A 19,671-nucleotide genomic window follows, 5' to 3' on the forward strand; every position below is an offset into this window, starting at 1 on the left:
TTAATTATCATTATCCAGCATTCGCTGTAATTTCCACACAAATAAAATCATTTGTTCCACTTGTCATTGAAAGAAAACTTGTCAGTTTAAATTCATTTTCCAAACCCATAAAACACGTGAGCACTCTGGAGGTTTGCACCTCTCCAGCTGATGATGACAAGTACAAGTGTAAGCTTTCTCACTGACAGTGTCAGACACTGAATCTGCACTTGCTCTGTCTGGATTAGTGTTCATCGCTGTTCTGCACTTTTAATAATCGCGTAAATATTCAGGGAAGAGTTCGAGCACACAGATCAACGCGGGATGTAATAGCTTTTTCCGTCAAGACACCCATTTCACTGAAACATTGATTTTTATGAATATTTTACAAGGAAACTCCTTCATGATTGAGAAATGATGGATCCTGCCAAGAACAGCTTGGCTTCTATCAACTACAAAAATATGACACTATTTCAATAATCAATATCTTCTGTGCTGGTTCAGCTTTTTTGAGGTGCTAATGCTAACACGTTATCAGGGTCAACAGCAACACCACTGAGAACCAGCGTGACACAGGGACACAGGCATTCTCACTAAAAACATGGCTCCCAGCTTTGATTCACAGATTTTATCCCCTCAACAAAACACATTCTTTATGCCACTCTATGCCTGTATAAATCTACATTATGTTAAGAATATGTTTGCCACTTCATTTCACTATTAGACACCATTTCATTCTGATAAACTGCAGGTTGCACCAAACTCCATGCAGAAAATGAGCGTTTTTAGCTTGCTGGGAAAACAGGAGCTGCTGCTCAACTGCTGCCTTGTTTGGTATTGTTTATTTGTCACTTAGATTAATCCAGATGAAGGATTTCAAGCATATAAGTCAAAGTAACACATGTGAACTTACTGACGCAGGAACAACTCCTGTGTGTCATAATGAAAAATCTCAGATTTTCTCTGTGGACTTTGAAGAGAGAGCGGTTTACAAACTGACACAAAGTGCATTTTCCTGCATTGACTAGAGTCACATGATATGGTAAAACATTATTTTGACAGATATTGCAATAGTGATAGTATTGAAAAATGGTGTGACTGAACATTTTTTATACTCCATTTTGTCTATTTTACGTCCGTCTCTCTCAAACGTAATCTCTGTCACTACCCTACATACCTCGTTACACAGTACACTTTAGTTTAGGCATCATTAAGAGGCCTCTACTGTTGATTTAATGTTAAGACAAATTAAGATCATTTTTTAAAGGTATGTCAACAAACAAAGCATTTGTTTTTCATCCAAGAGCAAGATTTTGGGGTGATTGAATTCCTCTCACACATTTTTTCTGAAACAAATACTTGAACTCAAATATGTTAGACTTTTTCATGTTGTCATTTTGATTATTTTGCGATTCATTCTGTAGCCTGACCACTGACCATGTATGAGAACAGACAAATGGAAAGACAAAGCAGTTATTTACAGTATATCGCCCAATATCCAATTGCACAGATAAGTGCTTTATGTACAAGATTAACAAATGTCTTGGCTGACGGTCCCACCTGTGACTATTAAACACAGAGGTCACGATCATTAATTGGTGTGTGTCTGATCCTAATGATTCTGTGTCTCCATGTTCTATAACATCTATGAAGATGAAAACAGGTCTCACCAACTCACCAATGTTGATGCATGTGAGCTTATGAATTAATAACACACTTAGTGTGTCGCTGTTACTTTGCATGTACTACAGAGACTTGAGCTCACTCATATGCACTGATGGCAGTGTGTTATAGTCTTTGAAATCAACATGGAAATGACCCAGTGGGAATAGTGCTGTGGATGTATCTGTGCTATATTTAATACAAGAGCCTATAGCCATCTCTCACCCTGCAATATGTGGATCTGAAGCATTGTAATTTATCTGCTGCTGCTGCTGCTGCTGCTGCTGCTGCTGCTGCTGCCGCCCTCTTACGTGGTCCCTGCTGTTAAAGAGCTCAAACCTCTGGGGAGCTCCTGCTAAAAATATGGCAAACTAGGTTACAATTGGAAGTGAAGTGTGGACTGGAAGAGTGTTCCTGGTCCTGGGCCAGGCTCTGGTTTCCTGGTTGAATCCCTAGAAGCTCCATGCTGAGCGGTCAGACCTATGCATTATGTAGTGAGAGAAACCTTGTATGGCTAATGCTATCCAGTCACTGGAGTGTGAAATGCAATCCAGCACACACACACACACTCACACACACACACACACACACACGCACACACACACACACACACACACACACACACACACACACACACACACACACACATGACCTAGTTGAATAGAAGAAGTGTCAATGTCAAAGACTCCTGCAGCAATAAGACACAGGATGCTACAAGCTGAGTTTTGGCTCGGCCATCGCAGTAAATCAGCTGAACCATCTCAGTGATCTATCTTAGTAATTAGAGCACAGAGTGCCAGTGGTGGCATTGGAACAAAGTACATTTACTTTGTTCCTCTACTTAAGTCCATTTCTCCTGTATTTGCATTTAAGTACATTTATCTATTTACCGATTTGGAACTTAAATGTAAAGGAATGTGTATTTGTATGTACAGGAGTTTGAAAATGTTATATTATATTATATTATTTCATGTCGCACAAGACTTTTATTCTTTATTCTATTTTGTTTTTGCACAATATTGAGACAAGGTCACGTCCTCTGTGCTGTGCATGTTAACTCTGTACCTCAAATAAAATAAAATAATAAATAAAAATCCTCAATCCTTTTAACTTAGTGAAATGTTTGAGTACAACTTCCTTCCTTCAAGACAAGCAAATGAACAATGAAATAAAGTTCATGTATTTGTTAAGGAGTGGGAAGCAGAATAAATGTCTTTTCTAATGTCTGAAAGTTTTGGCTGGCTTTCGAATGTTTGTGTGCTTTTCCATTTTTGGCTCAACGTCTCCTGTCCTTGTGCCAGTTCTTTGACCCAGGTGAAGTGCTGTACGCCTACGACAGCCCCGCAGGTTACGGACTGATGGGCCTGCAGCTGCTGGCCTACGTGTGGTTCTGCTACGCCGTGCTGGTCTCCCTGAAACACTATCCAGAGAAACAACCCTTCTACGTCCCTTTCTTCACCACGTATACACTATGGTGAGACCTGTGCAGCTTTCTCTCACACACACACACACACACACAGACACAGACACACACACACACACACACACACACACACAGACTCACTATGGTGAGACCTGTGCAGCTTCCACACACACACACACACACACACACACACACACACACACACACAGACACACGCACACACAGACACACACACACACACACACACACACAGACTCACTGTGGTGAGACTGTGCAGCTTCCACACACACACACACACACAGACACAGACACAGACACACACACAGACAGACTCACTGCTGTGAATCATAGCACCTGAACCACAGACTGCAGAAGTAGAGAAGAATCCACATTTTTCCGTGTGAGGTTTCTTCCATTTGAATAATTGATGCTGCTTTGTAAGAATGTGCATGAGATGCTGATGCTTAACGCTTCCTGGAATGAATGGTTGTTTATTTTTACAGCCCGACCACTGTCTCGCTCACACCATAGATGATTACATATATGACACTGAGATCTCTTCTATTAGAATAATTCATGCTCCCATATGCAGTATTTGTACACACACACACACACACACACACACTGCTCAGCTCCTCTGCCTCTCACACTCATGTCATCAGTTTCAATGAAAGGTATTAATTTTATCTTGTTTACACCTCTTTTTTACATTCTCTGTGCTTTACGTCTGTATCTGGAAATCTGTATCTGACGGTTTTTAATTATTTTAATTTGTTCATGAATCAGAGGGCTAATTTGATTATCAAAATTCCCGTCTATTTGAAAAGCCATAATGAAATAACCAAACATTGTTTTGCTTCTAACACAAATGGAACAACTTGTTTCTGAAGGAAGCAGCAAAAGTTGAATACATCATTGATTCAGTCTCGCAGTGGGGTGTGGGTGTACATGTACTACTTTAATTTCTTTCTGTTTGAGATTTATACATCTGTTGGAAAACGTTGAGCTCAACAAAATAATCTGAGATACATGTTAGTATAGAGCCGTGCTGTCCCACTGAAACTGCAGCCTTTCACTCATACTGTACGCTGTGTGCCTCCTATAGCTGATTTTGGCAGGAAATAATCTGTAAATTCGAACAATATTACTGCTCTGCTTCATTCAGAATAATATCCATCAGGACAAAATCAGTAAGATCACTAAAACGTAAAAATCATTAGTTTTTTGTGGCTGTAGAATAAGCCTAATGCAAGGGTCTTGCTTGCCAAGGCCGCCATCTTGCACTGCCATGTTTTTTACGGCAGCCTGGAAGAGCAAACACCTGCAGTATGAGTGAAGCAAAATGCAAACAATTACATTACATTACATTACATGTCATTTAGCAGACACTTTTACAATAAGTGCATTTCAACATTTGTGAACAAACAAGAGCTAGAAGTAAGTAAGTGCTTCAAGTAAGCCAAACTATAAAGTGCAATGTACAAGTAAGTGTTTTCTTTTTTTGATGTCGATGGAGAGCTCGTTCCACCATTTGGGAGCCAGGACAGATGCAGAGCGGAGTGGGGCGGGCTGGGGTGTAGGTTTTCATCATGTCCTGAATGTAGGCTGCACTGGATCCGTTTGTAGCATGGAACGCAAGCACTCGAGTCTTGAAGCGGATGCGAGCAGTTACAGGAAGCTGGTGAACACACAGACATTTTGATCAACATCCGTTGGTCACGCCTGTAGGAAGTCCAGACTCGTACTCAATCTCAGATGAGATTAAGTTAGCCAGGCTAGTTCAAGAGAGGCTACCATGCGATTTCTACATTGTGAAGATAAATCTACTCACTCTGCCTCCACAGGTTCTTCGCGGTGCCTGTTATGGCTCTGATCGCCAACTACGGGATTCCTCGCTGGGCCCGGGAGAAGATCGTCAATGGCATTCAGCTCGGCATCCACCTCTACGCCCACATCGTCTTCCTTGTCCGTATCACACACACACACACACAGTGTCATTACTGCCTCTGTCATTCATACAGACCAAATCAAATCAGTTTTATTTGTGCAGCGCCAAATCACATCATTCATTATTCACTATCTTGGAGTCATAAATGCCTCATGCTGACTGTCTCCTCCACACATTATCCGGCTCTTTCTCACCTCCGACATGTTGTTCTTTATTAATAGGTCACACTTCTTATGCTAATGTCATTTTCTATTCCTGCCCAGTGCACGCTTTGCAATTCCCACTTCTCATTTGTACTGTATATGCTGATCTTAGTCTGTAGACTGTATGTAAATACATAATAATATGTGGACGAATCGTCAACACTGAACACGTCTTTCTATTCTTTTGGCCTTCAGGTTATCACAAGGCCCTCTGCAGCCAATAAGAACTTCCCGTATCATGTTCGAACATCTCAGATTGGGATCCTGTTGTCCAGTCCTAAGGGTGGTGAGGGGGCAGAGAGTTTCCCCCATCATGCTTATGGAAACAGCTCCTTCCTGGGAGATTCACAACCTAACTTCACTGAACTCTTCTCCATCCAATCAGTGAGTTGAACCCTAATTTCATGGAATTTGTGGTTAATGTAGGAACTGGTGGTTTTATGAAGTAGTGACATTTACACGAGTTAGAGCGCCATGCATGTTTCCAGCTCCGGAACCAGCATTAGACACGGAGGCTTGCTGTCACTGAAAACATGGCTGCTGCGGGGACACAAGCAGAAACTGAATCAAGTCACCTCATAAAATCTACAGCCCACATAAAGATACACTATCTTGAGGATACATTTGCTGCTTTATCCTGCAGTTCAACAGGATTATCCAAGTTAGTTTGTGCTTGGTGATTTTACATCGTGCCACACAGGGGTCTTCGATCCACTGCTGCCTCCATCAGTAAATTCAAATGTATTGTTTTGTGACAATGGTGTTTGAAAATCTTTGTTTGGATTAACATCGGTGCCAAATGATCTTCCTGATTCCCCAAAAGCCAAAAATCACTCATCCTCATCCTCATTGTATCCATATCTGAGTGATGAGGATACAAAGTTCAGTGTCCAGTCAAAAATGGTTGTCTAACAGCAACATGAGTTACTGAAGAGTAAAATGGCATAGGCTTTTATTAAGCTGTGGTGTGTATATTTAAATATATAAATGTGTTTAGATCTCGTGTCGCCAGCAGCATTCGTTGGCAAGTTCAGAGCACAAAAGCTGCATAGCTCTTGTACAAGTAAAACAACTTTAGAAGCTGATTCTGCTGCTAAAAATAAACTTGGTAAGACGATCACGACTTTAGCCTTTCCCCCTTAAATGAGTGCGATTGTTAAGACAGAACACAGAAATAAAGTTTTAACTAAAGGGTTTCACTGGAAACAAAATGCACATAGACAATTGTTATCTGTGGCAGGAGAGGCCGACATCTGCACTGAGGGGATGAATGAATTGAGTGCAGGTGCAGAGATCCACCACTTGACACAGACACAGCACAACACTCGAAAAATAGTGGTCAGTGGCAGGGGATTCTACCCAGCAACTCTCTTTTGGTGTGTGGGCAGAACCCCGCAATAACAATGAGAACGAGTTGATGCACAACAGCTATTAACTGACGCCGACATTCTGAAGTCACGTTAGAGATAAGGTGACTCTAATGATCTGTTTTCATTTTCCTTCAAATTCCTCAGTTCCACTCAGGTCACATACCCTGTATGACCCTGGTGAAGTGTAATGGTGTAATGTTATCTGTGTTTCTACCTTTACTCATCACTTTACTGCTGTACTTTGCTTATTTGTGCACAGTTTTTGTTGCATCCTTGTGTCAAACCCAGCTTGAAATGACCTGCTGTCTCTCGTCTAACAGCGCCTTAAATTAGAGGGTTTCTCTTTAACTGTACAGTTTGTACGCAGACACGTTTATAGGTTTCATTTCTGTGTGGAAACTTTCAGCTCTCCCCGTGGGCGACAGGTGAGTGACAGAAAGCACAGCCTCACAAAGCACACGCACTGATTTGAAAACAGAACCGTGACTAAACAGAAAGTTTGGCAGCACCAAATTAAGATGTCGTGCCTGCTGAGACGTACTGCCGAGTCTGGGGAACTTTGAACTCGGTGCAAATTGCTGTTTTCAGACACATGATCAGAAATAAGTGACAAAAGAAAGTCCTTGAATCTTAAACCACACCAGTAGAATCCGCAGGGACGGTGCATGTTTGTCTAAGAGCAGCAGACATTTTGCTGCATTCGTGGTCATAGAGAGATGAATCATTATTTTATCTCGTCAATTAAAATGTGTAATTACAGATGTCAAATCTGAGTTCACGGTGTGTTTTCAGTGTGTTGAACAGGCTCAGCTCATCATGGGCACATGGGGGGGGTGTGTGAGCTTGTTATAGCTCAGTGGTTACCCATGTAGCAAGGAACCTACCAGCAACCATGCAGTGATGTTGAGACTGAAGTTTGTGAGATTGAAGAGTGTGCATCAAGAATTACTGAAGGAGAAGGCGAGTGAACAGGTGACCAAGAAAACTTCTGTTTCCTGTGAACATATGACACATATACTCAGGACTCAGACATTTTCCGCAAACAATTTAGGAATTAAATTAGAAGGCCTGGTGTGAATACGACATAAGTTTTGTTTTACTCAAAATGTGTACTTTAATTTAAAAGATTAACAGACTTTGCAGAATTTTGCTTCTCATACAGACTGTTTGTGTTAAAGTGGTTAGTTTGGGTCTCAGGTTTCCTGTTGCCTCTCCTTGCTGTTTCACTCTCAGCACATTGTTTAGGACGCTGTCTCTTTAAGTGGGTGAAAACCATGTCAGTGTGTCACCAAATGTTTCATATAACTGTTGTTTGGGAGAAAAGCCAAACCACTTCATATAATGGCGATGGAGTTCTTTTTCTTTCTTTTTCCTCTGTTTTATTTTCATTTTTTAGCCATGGCTTCCCGCTACGCTCGGAATCAAACACAGTGGGAATGAAAAATAGACCACACTGCCTGTATGAAGTGGACAAGTAAATAGTGTGATTTGGCTGAGGACAAAAAAAGGATGCATCTGTGCAAAGGCAAAGAACAGTAATGGCTAGAATGTGTCCTATAGACGATACTACGATCTCTCTGCTTTGGCAAATCGTTCTAATATCATTATATCATTACATCACCCACCCCAAACTCAACTAGTGGTTACAAACTGACGTGTGCATCCGCTCTTCATCCCAACCGAGGGTTAAGTGGATAAGAAGGCTTTAAAAATGAAAGATAAAAATGGAAATGAAAATTCATGAAGTTATGTAGTAGTCAATAGTCAAACGATACAATAAAATGAAAGTGGAGAAAAGTAGTTTTTAATTTACATTTGGAAGTGTCGAAGAATAAAGTTTGCTCTGCTGTTCCCAAGTCATTCAGTGTTTTATAACCTGACACTGCAAAAATCGATTCAGTTAATGAAAAGCAGTGTAAGCAGCAGTTATGTGCTCTGTTCTCTTGCTTCTTGTTAGAAATCTGGCAGCTTAATTGATGCATTTGCTGGAGACAACTAATTGGACGACACTTGCACGAAAAGGCATAAGTGGCCCTTTAAAAAAAAAGTCCAATAAAACAACATCATTTTCAACTTGGCCTTTAAGACTTTATGGTCCTGAAGTCAAGGTGGGAAACAAGAGTCGCTCGTCATTGTTGCTGCACAGAGACTCTCCGTCTTCTCTTTTTATTGAAGCGAAGGAAATGTAGCTGCAGTTGATTACTTTCTTTGACACAGTGAGTCATTAGACCCGGGTTATTTGATGAAAGAACACAGTAAATCTGTTCTCTTATTGTTTCCCAGAAATTGGCCTGAAGGCTGAATTATGAGGTTATCACAGCGGTCTTTGGGCCATAATGTGGTCTGAAGCCAAATTGAAAAAATGTCACATAAAACTAATTTATCATTTGATGTTAAGATTAAAAGCAAGAATATATAAAATGTCCATTTTCACACCATCAAGCTGCTCTGGGTTTAAAGGAATAGTCTGAAACACAGATGGCAACTATCACTGAAAACATGGCTGCCAGCAATAGATTTCAGCCTCTTAACAAAAGGGTTCATCTCATAAAATCTGCCGTAGACTCTCTCTTCTTAGTGGAAGCTTTGGATAATGCTCACTCCCCACACCAAATTCCATAGAGAAAATCAGGGATTTCATGTCAGGAGTTTTTGACCCACTGCTGCCCCCATCAGTAAGTTCTAATGTTTTATTTTCTGACATGGGCATTTGAAGTCCTTCATGCAGATTTCATTCAGACCAAAGTGACACACAGTGAGCGGTTTCCAAACACATTTCCAGTCAAAACAAACAGCAAGATGAAACAGTAATCACATAGAGCCTATAGAGATACTGTAACCTCAAGCAAGCAAAAGTTTTACTGGGTGAGCATTTTTATTAAGTTGCTAAAAATGTTTTCCCTTGTTTCCCAGTGGGAGTCTGAATACTGTTACATAGAAAATGGCAGCTAGAGGCTGAAATCATTTCATTTGTGTCGTCAACTTTTTCAGTAAACAGAAAACTAATCTGCACACAAAATAGTTTTTTAAAGTTTGAAAATGCTCTCCCTTTCATAGACACACTAAATTCTCATACAGTAAAGTTATAGGAACATTTATTGAACATCTGTCAAAGTTTTAAATGTCCTAGTTCACATCGTGTCTTGTATATTGATGTTGAAATATCCTTAATAACATCTGTATTGATTTCAGCCATGTCCTCCAGGCCGATCTTACTTATCATATAGTAATCATAGGTGTGCAGTTGAGGTTGCCTGATAGATAGATGGATTTTTAAAGGCTGACAGAAAAACGATGGTTTAAAAGATGAAAAAGCTGCTGATTTATTGGGCGATTGGGCAATTAATCATTAATTAATTAATGATTAATGACCTAATTACTCACAAGTGCATCACAAGATGGAAGCAGCAGTAAGCATTTAGTCAGTGGACTACCATGTGCAGAAGTGAAATTTACAAGGATCCTTGAATGCTTCTCTTCGCTACTCCTTGAAGCTCAAAATCCATGTGTAGCAGAGTCCTGCACTCTTTTTAAACCCGCCCATAGCTGTGAAGCTAATGCAATACAGCACCCATACACTTTAATAAAAGCCTGGTGACCCGACCCGTAGCTGTGATACTGTGATACCGACGTGCTTCGTTTTTACTCGCATATTTTCAATATAAATTTCAATTAACCACTGCCAACAATAAAAAAACACAAAAGGCATAAATAACAATAACAATAATAATACTAATAATAATAATAATACACTCCATGTGTGCTCACAAAATATTACAAAGCCTCTAAGAGATCAAAAGACATAATGAAATGACAAAGTAAAACAAAAGCCTCACACAGTAACTGTACCATGTCAGTATGAATTAATTGCACGTAGTAATGCAATGGTCTTGTTTCCTTTTGTTGATATCTGATTTTAAATATATGTAATTTTGTCATGATTAAAGCGATTTATTCTATAATCTTACATTTTGTTTAATTATGAAAAATGAACATATTTGTTACCACCCACTGCCCGCCTGCTTTTAGTTCATTTTCACCCCTGCATGAATTTATTTTGTATATTTTTTCACCCGGGGCTGATGTGGACAGCACAGAAGTGATGACATTTACGAGGGTCATTGAATGAGTCAAGTAGCTGCTTCTCTAAGCACAACATGCCGTGGACCCGGTGCAGAATTGCAACTCTGATCATTTAAAAATCTGTCTTAGGTTTGTCTGCAGAACTGATACTGTAAACACTTTATTTTGATAGTCCGTTTTTGACTCTCTACTAGTTATCACCAGGTTTTCAGTATCATGTCAACAAATACTCAGTTAATCAAAAGTAGATCGTCAACTAATACTAGTCAAATGTTTGTTAATAACACAGGGGGTTAAGTTTAGAGATACTTGAAGCACAACTTAGAGTCTACTAGTCCATTGTATGTCAAGTGTCAACTGATTATTTGTTGACATGATACTGAATATCTGTTTACTAATAGAGAGTCAACAACGGACTGTCAAAATTAAATGTTACCCTGATGCTTTTTTTCTTAGTCTGAAGAAAGCAGACTGCTGCTGGATATGAAAGAGTCAGTGGGTGGGATGTCCAACATGAAACTAACTTCACAGTCAGGTAACATTTGAGTTCAAGTGCTGTTTCATCAAAAAGTGCTTTATTCATCATCAGAGCAAAATCACATACACATTTTCAGCCAACGTGACCTTTGAATGAGCGGCAATCTGTGTCTTCATGACAAACAGAGGCAGTGCCGCCACAATCGGAGCCAGCATCTACGTATGAATGTGAATGTACCACAGTGAAAGAAAGAAAACCAAATACACTCACACAAAAGAAAACTGTGAAATAAGTCATCTGTGAGACCCATCAGAGTTCTTCTTTCTCCCTGTACCTGGTGAACACATGGACATGTGGACATTTGCTTTAATCTGTTTCATAGCTTCACACATATTTAGAGATAAAGAAGGTTTTTAATGTTGTTTCAGACAGAAATATGTTTTAAATTTAAGTTTTATCCCCCAAAAACCTATTTCTGGATATTGCCAGGGAGTAGGTTGTTTGTCCCTTTGAACATTATTTGTGTGACTTGAATGAACCAGTGAACAGTCATTTATTCACTTGATTGATGATTACGGCTGCAACAAATTCAAATGAATGGTCAACTAATTTACTAAATGGATCGATTTTTCATTTAAACATTTTCTGGCTTTCTTGCTCCATATAACAAAGAAATGGAAGAAATAAAACTTCCAAGGACACCATCAATAAGGGCTGCAACCATTATTCAATGAATTGATGACAAAATGAATCGTCAACTATTTTGATAATCGATTATTCAGTTTTAGAGTTTAGAATTTAGGTTCTTCAATGTGAATATTTTCTGGTTTCTTTACTCCATTTGACAAAACAATCATAAAAACTGAACTAATTCTGGTTTGTGGACATTGGACCAAACAAATACTCAAATAATCGAGAAAATCAGTCCGACACAGGAACACCCAGTGCCTGTGTTGTCGACCCTGACCAATAGATCTATGGCAGCCTGTGATGTATAAGATGATGTTACTGACACATGGTTCCAGTTTCTGGCCAAGGCAACACATGACCTATAGTCTGAGGATGAGACCAGGTTTAAAAGTGTAAAACTATCATCCTCTATCATGTCCTCTATAGGATCCAGTGAAGACGGTGGAGGAGACGGTGGCCTGTAAAGGACCAGAGGTGCCAAGGAACAGTGAGCAGAAGATCATCACCACCGCCGCTGACTTGACATCGATATTGCCTCCGCCTCCGATACCCCCCCGCCCGGCCACCCGCTCTCCCCCGCTGCCCCCTCGGCTCCCGTCCTTCACAGAATACTTCAGCATGCAGAGCGGTGGCGGCGGAGCCGGTTTCGGAACGAAGGCGTGAGGCGGCGAGAAGGTCAGGACAGAGGGGAGATGAGAGGAGGTGTTGAAGGACAGAATGACAGTGCAAGTAAGAGGAGAGTAGGAAATGGGGTGTCACTGTGTAAAAACAAAGGGGATAGCTGGAAAAAAAAGTTTGAGAGATTGGAAGCACAAAGCCGTGAATAAATCCCTAAATGGTAGCTTTTTTACTTACAGTGAGAGGGTCGTGCTGAGCTTGTTCAAGAATAAAGAAGCAATACATTTTTGATGCTGACCAGTGAAAGTCACACAGGGAGACACATGACAAAATGGATGTAGCCAGAGCAATAGAACGATAACTGTGCAAGAAGCAGAAGTGAACAAAATTCTTAAAATACCTTTGCTCAAATATGTATGAGGCAGTGATGGCGTGTGCACGGGAGAGTGTGTAAATAGTTCAAACTGAGAGAGCTACCACTTCACAGATACAGTACACACACACACATATAGAAGTGTATGTTGTGTGTGTACTGTATTTAGACTGTATATAGAAAGTATATATAAAGTTTTATTTCGTTAAGTTTAAGTTTTTTTATGTGTTTGATTTTTCCTCATCATGAAATTCCATTGAAACAAATCTCATTCCAAATCCACATTTTAAAAAAGGCCTTTTTTATGTTTGGCATATTTTGATAAAATATAGATATTTACTCTATATGGAGTTTGTTGGTTTAATTTTTCTTCTAAAATGTGTTTATTACAGCCGGTTCTTCTGGTTTGATATGCTGATGTGTAAATGTATAATGTCATGTTTATTGTGGGCACTTCAAGGTAAAAAAAAACTAAGCATGTTTGTATTGTATTTCCTGTCCAGAGCACTGATATACTATGTATTCCACGTGATCAGACAATAATTGGCTTCCTGTGTGTATTGACATCTATTCTTTTGTAAATACATACAATAGACTTCAGTATATTGTTTTGACAGGACATGTTCTGTTGTTTTTCCAAACAAAGCTTTTATTGTGCTGTAGGAAAACAACATAAAATACTATTCTGGTTTAAGGTGGAGTGCAGAATATACTGCACATGCTCAAAAGTGTAATTTCTATGTATGTAGAGGCTGGTGAATGTATTAATGCAATACAGGACAGGGATGATTTTCAAGTTACTGAAATACTATGGCTGGGTATTTCCTACAAGCTCACGATACAGAGGTTAATGATGTATATGTAATGATGATATATATTGTGCTACACAATTATTTTGAATGGTGCCTTCCATTTGTAGTCGGAACTACAAATGGAATGGTCCTTACACAGGGACGTCCCCTGAATTCAGATTTCCAATCTGGCTCTCCATCAATAGCACTTCTGTCGTATTTGTTTCACGTTGAATCAGTCGTACACATCGTTTTATTCGATTTTATCTGTAGACGTGTTGCTATGCTGTCAGTGAGCGCCAAATACCGTACTTGAGTGGTTGTCATTTGCGTTCATTCATTTTTCGTGACTCCCGACGCCATTCCCGACTTCTGATGTAAATGGGACGCAACAAAAATCTGCTTTATTAATCCTTAACAACACAGCAATGGCAGTGGCCATGTGGGACATTTGCGGTGCATCATGTCAGTTGACTTCTGCTGCCACCCACTGGCTTTATTTTACACTGCACCTTCGTGTCTCAAGACTACTATCACAGCATTTGCTGCCCTATCGATTCTGTCACATCTGAATCAATACATACATAATGCTAAACCCTATGGAAAAGCATAGTACAACTTTATTGGACTCTCTATTTAGCTTACAACTACAGCTGCAACGACTAATCGATTATTCGATCAAGATTTTTTTCAACTTTTCTGGTTTTTCTTAAATGTGAATATTTCCTGGTTTCTTTGCACTAAAGGAATCATTCAAACGGAACTATTTTGTTTTGTGGACAAAACAAGACATTTGAGAGCGTCATCATTTTTTAACATTGTGTGTTTATGGACCAAACAAATAATCTATTAATTGAGAAAATAATCCAAAGATTAGTCGATTATGAAGATAATTAGTTAGTTAGTTGCAGCCCTACTCACAACCACTCAACTTTATCCTCGCCCCGTCTCGTACCTGAAACATGAATTCATTGCACTCATCTACTCTTTGCACTTGCGGACTCAAATCGTACGTAAAACGTTTCTAGTTTTGTATCCTAAATTTGAGCAATGGCAAAAAAAAGAAAAGAAAACCTTGTAGATTAACTGTGAAAACAGCAACACAACTGTACATTGTGTCTGTCCTGCATGGAGCACTTTAATGTTCCTGGTCTTAGTCTCTTTATCCGTGATGATGTCACCTCATAACATCCACCAGTATTCCAGTTGCTTACACTTGTAAATGTGTTTTGTTACAAAATGTCTCAATATAATTTCATGTTGAGTCACTGAGTTCACCACCAGCTACTGGCATTTGAGAAACTGCTAATGGGGAAAAAGAATTTCTGAAATGACACTAACACAAGCAAGTTAATGATTTTTTTGATTTTCTTTTGTGGTATTTGGTGAATAATATACAGATTGTAGGGCTGAACACTTTTGTTATAATATCTAGTTGAGGAGATTTGATATGTGTTTAAAGACTGCCTAAGTTCAGTGTTACTGTGTAGAAGATTTAAAACACGATGGAGCATCACCATCAGAACATTAAAGGAACAGTGTGTTGGACTTAGTGGCATCTAGGGGTGAAGATACATACTGCAACCAGCTGAAATACAAGACTCAGTAAAAGAGAGGGATAACAAACCCCACATTTCTTAATTTTCAGGTGATGATAAAAGATAAACTGGAGGAACGGCCCTCAGATTCTTTTTCGTCTTCTTCTTGCATATTTGGCACATATTTATTTTGAGTTTGAGGACCTGGTCAAAGCAGCCTGGAGCTTTATTTTTAAATATTGTATTTCATTTTTCTTGACATATACTCTTAAATTCTACACACTGCACCTTTAACAGTTCTATATTCCAATACCAAGTTAAAGATGAATTCAACATGAGAACATAGAACAATCAAATCACAGCCTTTGTGATTTTGCTAATGTTTCAGATTATGTTCAGCCCCGTGTACCAGTGGAAATGTTGCTGTAATGGAGTACTTTAGGATGTTAGGACTGCGTGTTGTGTCTATCGTAAGAGTGTTGCTAGAGATGTAACTTGATACTTGATTTAGAGTATTAGTCGTTCTTTCTGATTATGTGTGTGCTTTATATTCGGCATGTCTGCCATTTTGTCTGCTGTTTCCTGACGCTACAGTTGCCATGACTCCACAGAACAGACGTTGGAGGACTTGACTGACATACCTTGTTGGTCACTGCTCTGACTGTGCAGATGTGGACATTAACACAGGGGTTCTCAAATGTTTTGGGGCGAGGGACCTTCAGGTGCACCACATGCGTCTGCCATGGCCGACTTCGTAGCAAAAGTCACTGATGTTACTGAAGCAATGGCGACTTGTAGGGTGCACTCTCTCCTTATTTGACCATGTATTGTTTGAGCTTATAGCCTCAATCTGCCCAAGAACGCCTTTTTTTGGCCAACTACAGAATCTCCTAAACAGGGAAACAATCACATAGGGATTAACACGATGATAACAAATAATCAACTTCTAACAGCGTTTGTATACGTCCAACATGGTGGCCATGGTCTTTTGATTCGGCGGTCGCTTCTAAGTGACTTTGAGTGAATTGATTTTTTTAATCCCTGCAGAACGAAACTATTTTGATGACGTATGCAGAGGTTGATGCGCTCTGCATACGTCATCCAGATCACTGGTCTCATTGGTTGGAGCTCTATCCAATTGCGTACAGAGGCATTGTGATCTGCGTCTGTTGGTGACATCTCTTGGAATTGGGAGGTGACTACACCCACACCCATAGACCCTTCACTGAAAGAACTGTTGTCACCTCTGTGTTAAAACTACATATCTGGTTGCATGTCTTTGGCGTGTGGCAGTAATCTGGAGGTTGACAGTGTTACCCCATCAGGCATCATTTGGAATGTAAGACGCCCAGTGTTGCCCCCTCTGAACCCCACTTTGAGAACCACTGCATTACTGTGACAGGACTTAGACACACACTTAAAGAGATTATGTATGCATGACAGAAAACAGCACAGCTTTTCAGAGCGATCTGGTTAAGAGCACATCACTGAAGCACTGTTCAGATGCATTTTAATGGTGTCAAATGACTATTCTAAATACGCTGTACATATACACTTTTTGCCAAAATAATAAAAAATATTGTTTTATTAGAAGGCTTGGTGGTTGTGTGTGTGTGTGTTATTTGGCTCCTGTTTTAATAATTGTTTGTGTTCCAGTTAGCGATGAAGGCCAGTGTCCAAAAAGTGTAAATCTAATATCTGTAAATCATATTTACAATCTGTTCTCATTACGAGAGTCCATTAAAGTAAAACACCACAGGGAGCGACTCCAGGCGGGTCACAATCTGATGTAGACTGGCCTAATTATTTCACCACTCTGTGACTGTGGAAGTGCACAGTCACAACAACAAACTGCTCCTGTTAGTCCTTGTTCTTCCAGTGAGAGTCTGAATGTACGAATAGCAGATTCAGAAACATCATTATTGTCATTATTCAGAGAAACTGAAGTGGCTCCACACATTCATGTGCTCATTTGCTCTCTAATTCAAACCTGTCCGGTGAACCTAATGTGCATGCTTTTAGACTGTGGGAGGAAAACAGAACCTGGAGAACTGTGTAAACTCCACACAGAAATGTTCTAAACCAGTGACCTTCTTGCTTTGAGGCAACACTACTAGCCACTGCTTCACCGTGTGGCCCAAAGACACACATGGTAAGTGAAATATAAAAACATGAAAAGGAAGAATATAAAAATCAAAAATAATCTCTCCCAACCTTTCCAGAATCACAAAGGAGTATCAGGGGTGAAAGTAGGGCAGTACACGTCAGTACTGCACAGTACTAAAGGAAGCTCAGCTGTGTGTTACAACCTACATGTGGCTGAAGTGATGTCAAACACTGACATCACTTACTAGGCTTTCTAAGTCCTGGACCAGGGGACTCGCTGCCCAGTGGTTCTCAGACTTTTTATGTGTAACTAGGTCAAGCAACGTCAGCCACAGACTTTTCACATGAGGCAGATTTATTCCCAAGAAGATCATTTTCTCTCTCGTCATCCTCCTCTGTGACACTAATTATTTTTATTTAATTTATTATTATTATGTTATTTGATTCATTTTCTATGCACTCCAATTAAAATGCCTCAGCTCCAGAGGAAGCTCGCGTGTCACTGTTGGTACACGTGCCACAGTTTGACACCTGATTCAAATGGTCAACTCATCAGCAAGCACTGCAAAAGCCTGACATTGACTTATTCATTAGAATCAGGTGTGTTTTGAGCAAGGAAACACCTAAAATATGGGACCAGGATTAAGAAACACTGATCTAAGGTGGCAGTGTCTGGTGGGAGGGACTCGATGTGCAATATTCCTCAGTCTATTGTGTGTTTGGGCAGGGAGAGGTCAAAGGCGTTCTTCACTCTGGTGATGCTGCATCTAATGAACCACGTGTAGTACTGAAGGAGTGATGAGGGCGTGTACTGTCTGTGACGATAATCACGGCTCGGTGGGTGTACATGGTCTCCGCTCCAGGTTTGGGGGCTCTGTCTGTCCTCACAGGGCTTTGTGCTCGGCTGCTGTGCAGCTGCAATTTCAATCAAACTTTATACAGCACCTTTCAAGACGATGCAACTCAAAATTCTTCACAGGATAAAAACCTTATCAAGGAAAATGACCCACCAACCGTCTCAGCTGAAACATGGCTGGTGTTATTCAAACAGTGATTGGGAAGTGAAGAAGTGAGGAAAGGAAGGGAGGAAACATTAATCGGTTGGTTCTGGTTTTGATTGTTCTTGATTGTTGTTCCTGCCCTTTTCCCAGAGGGGGGGCGAGGGAGAACAGGTGATGGCCAGGGTGAGTGGGCTCCTTAATAATACTGCTGGCTTTCTTTTGGAGTCGGCCAGTGTAGATGACTCTGAGGGGAGGTAGTGTGCTTCTGATGACACGCTCTGCTGCCCTCACCACCCGCTGCAGGTTCTTCCTGTTGTCTTCTGTGGGAGAACCAGCTGGAGAACCACACTGTGCAGCAGTAGGTCAGGAGACTCTCTGTTGCTGACAGATAGAAGTTGGTCAGCAGGTGGTGAGGGAGCAAGTACAGCCTCTGTTGGGCCTTCCCCACCTGATGGGAGATGTGTGTGGTCCAGGTGAGGTCAGCCGAGATGTGCACACCAAGGAACTTAAAGCTCTCTACTCTGTTCCCCATTCAGGTCGAGGGCAGAGTGCTCAGTGTGCTTGGATTTCCTGAAATCCACAGTCAGTTCCTTGGTTTTAGAGGTGTTTAAGTCCAGGTTATTGAGAGAACACCATACTGTCAGATGCTGAACCTCCATGTAAACCAGTCATTTACAGACTTAGGTGCAAATCTTCAATTTAGAGTAAAGTATTGAAATGATTAGCCTGGGTGAGCTCAGCTCTCAGCCCACTTTTCAAAATCAGGCATTGGGCAGAGTTAGTCACAGAAGAGGGGGTTTAGTTGCCCTTTAATACATTAAAGTAAAGACAGGTGCCACGTTTGCCTCACCCCAGTGTTGCTGTTTGATATGTATGCAGGGGAAATAAACCTTGACAGGTAGAAGGAAGAAAAACTGATTCATCCAAATGGTTCAAAGCTTATTTCAGAGTCAACAAAGACCAGTTTGATCTACTAATTTGGTCCATGTATCAAAAAAAAGGTGCACCTGAAAAACTTGAGATATTTTCATCTCAGTGCAACGTGGATGCAGGGATTCCATAGCGTTCATTAAATGTTAAAGACAGATCCAGAAACTAGGTCAATGGTTTCTGTGTTAATCAAGAGCTACTGGGTGCAGCTGTGTTGTTGCACAGCTGAGGGTAATCAGTCAGGCTGAGAGGTTATATTATGCAGGTAGGAGATTCCCTGATTAGTCGGTTTTGTGTCTCCAGAGGGTTCATCACGTTCAGTTGACTCTTTTTTTTTCATTATACTCTGAGTGGCTGTGTCTATGTTTGGTCATTTATTCCCTCCTTTATTCCAGTGGCTCATATTTCACAGAGATTTGGGCCCAGTTTTGTTCATCAATCATTTTGATAGAGTTTATTCACAGCTGTGGGAGGTTTA

At 40.4% G+C, this 19,671-nt stretch overlaps 1 protein-coding gene across 2 annotated transcripts in view; it reads left to right on the forward strand.

Moving 5' to 3' along the window:
- Positions 1–16,751, forward strand: part of tmem145 (transmembrane protein 145) — a 72,452-nt gene extending 55,701 nt beyond the window's left edge. Inside the window, exons 12-16 of one of the 2 annotated variants that reach the window (XM_058648154.1) lie at positions 2,943–3,115; positions 4,909–5,029; positions 5,411–5,599; positions 11,125–11,203; positions 12,263–12,386. In XM_058648154.1, the coding sequence (XP_058504137.1) occupies positions 2,943–3,115; positions 4,909–5,029; positions 5,411–5,599; positions 11,125–11,203; positions 12,263–12,300 (600 nt within the window). In that variant the 3' untranslated portion in view covers positions 12,301–12,386. Of the gene's footprint in view, positions 1–2,942; positions 3,116–4,908; positions 5,030–5,410; positions 5,600–11,124; positions 11,204–12,262 lie in introns of both variants that reach the window. The other variant, XM_058648153.1, reaches the window with a different exon arrangement.
- Positions 16,752–19,671: the final 2,920 nt, after the last annotated feature.

Source organism: Solea solea, chromosome 13, assembly GCF_958295425.1.
Source record: "Solea solea chromosome 13, fSolSol10.1, whole genome shotgun sequence".
NCBI lineage: Eukaryota > Metazoa > Chordata > Actinopteri > Pleuronectiformes > Soleidae > Solea > Solea solea.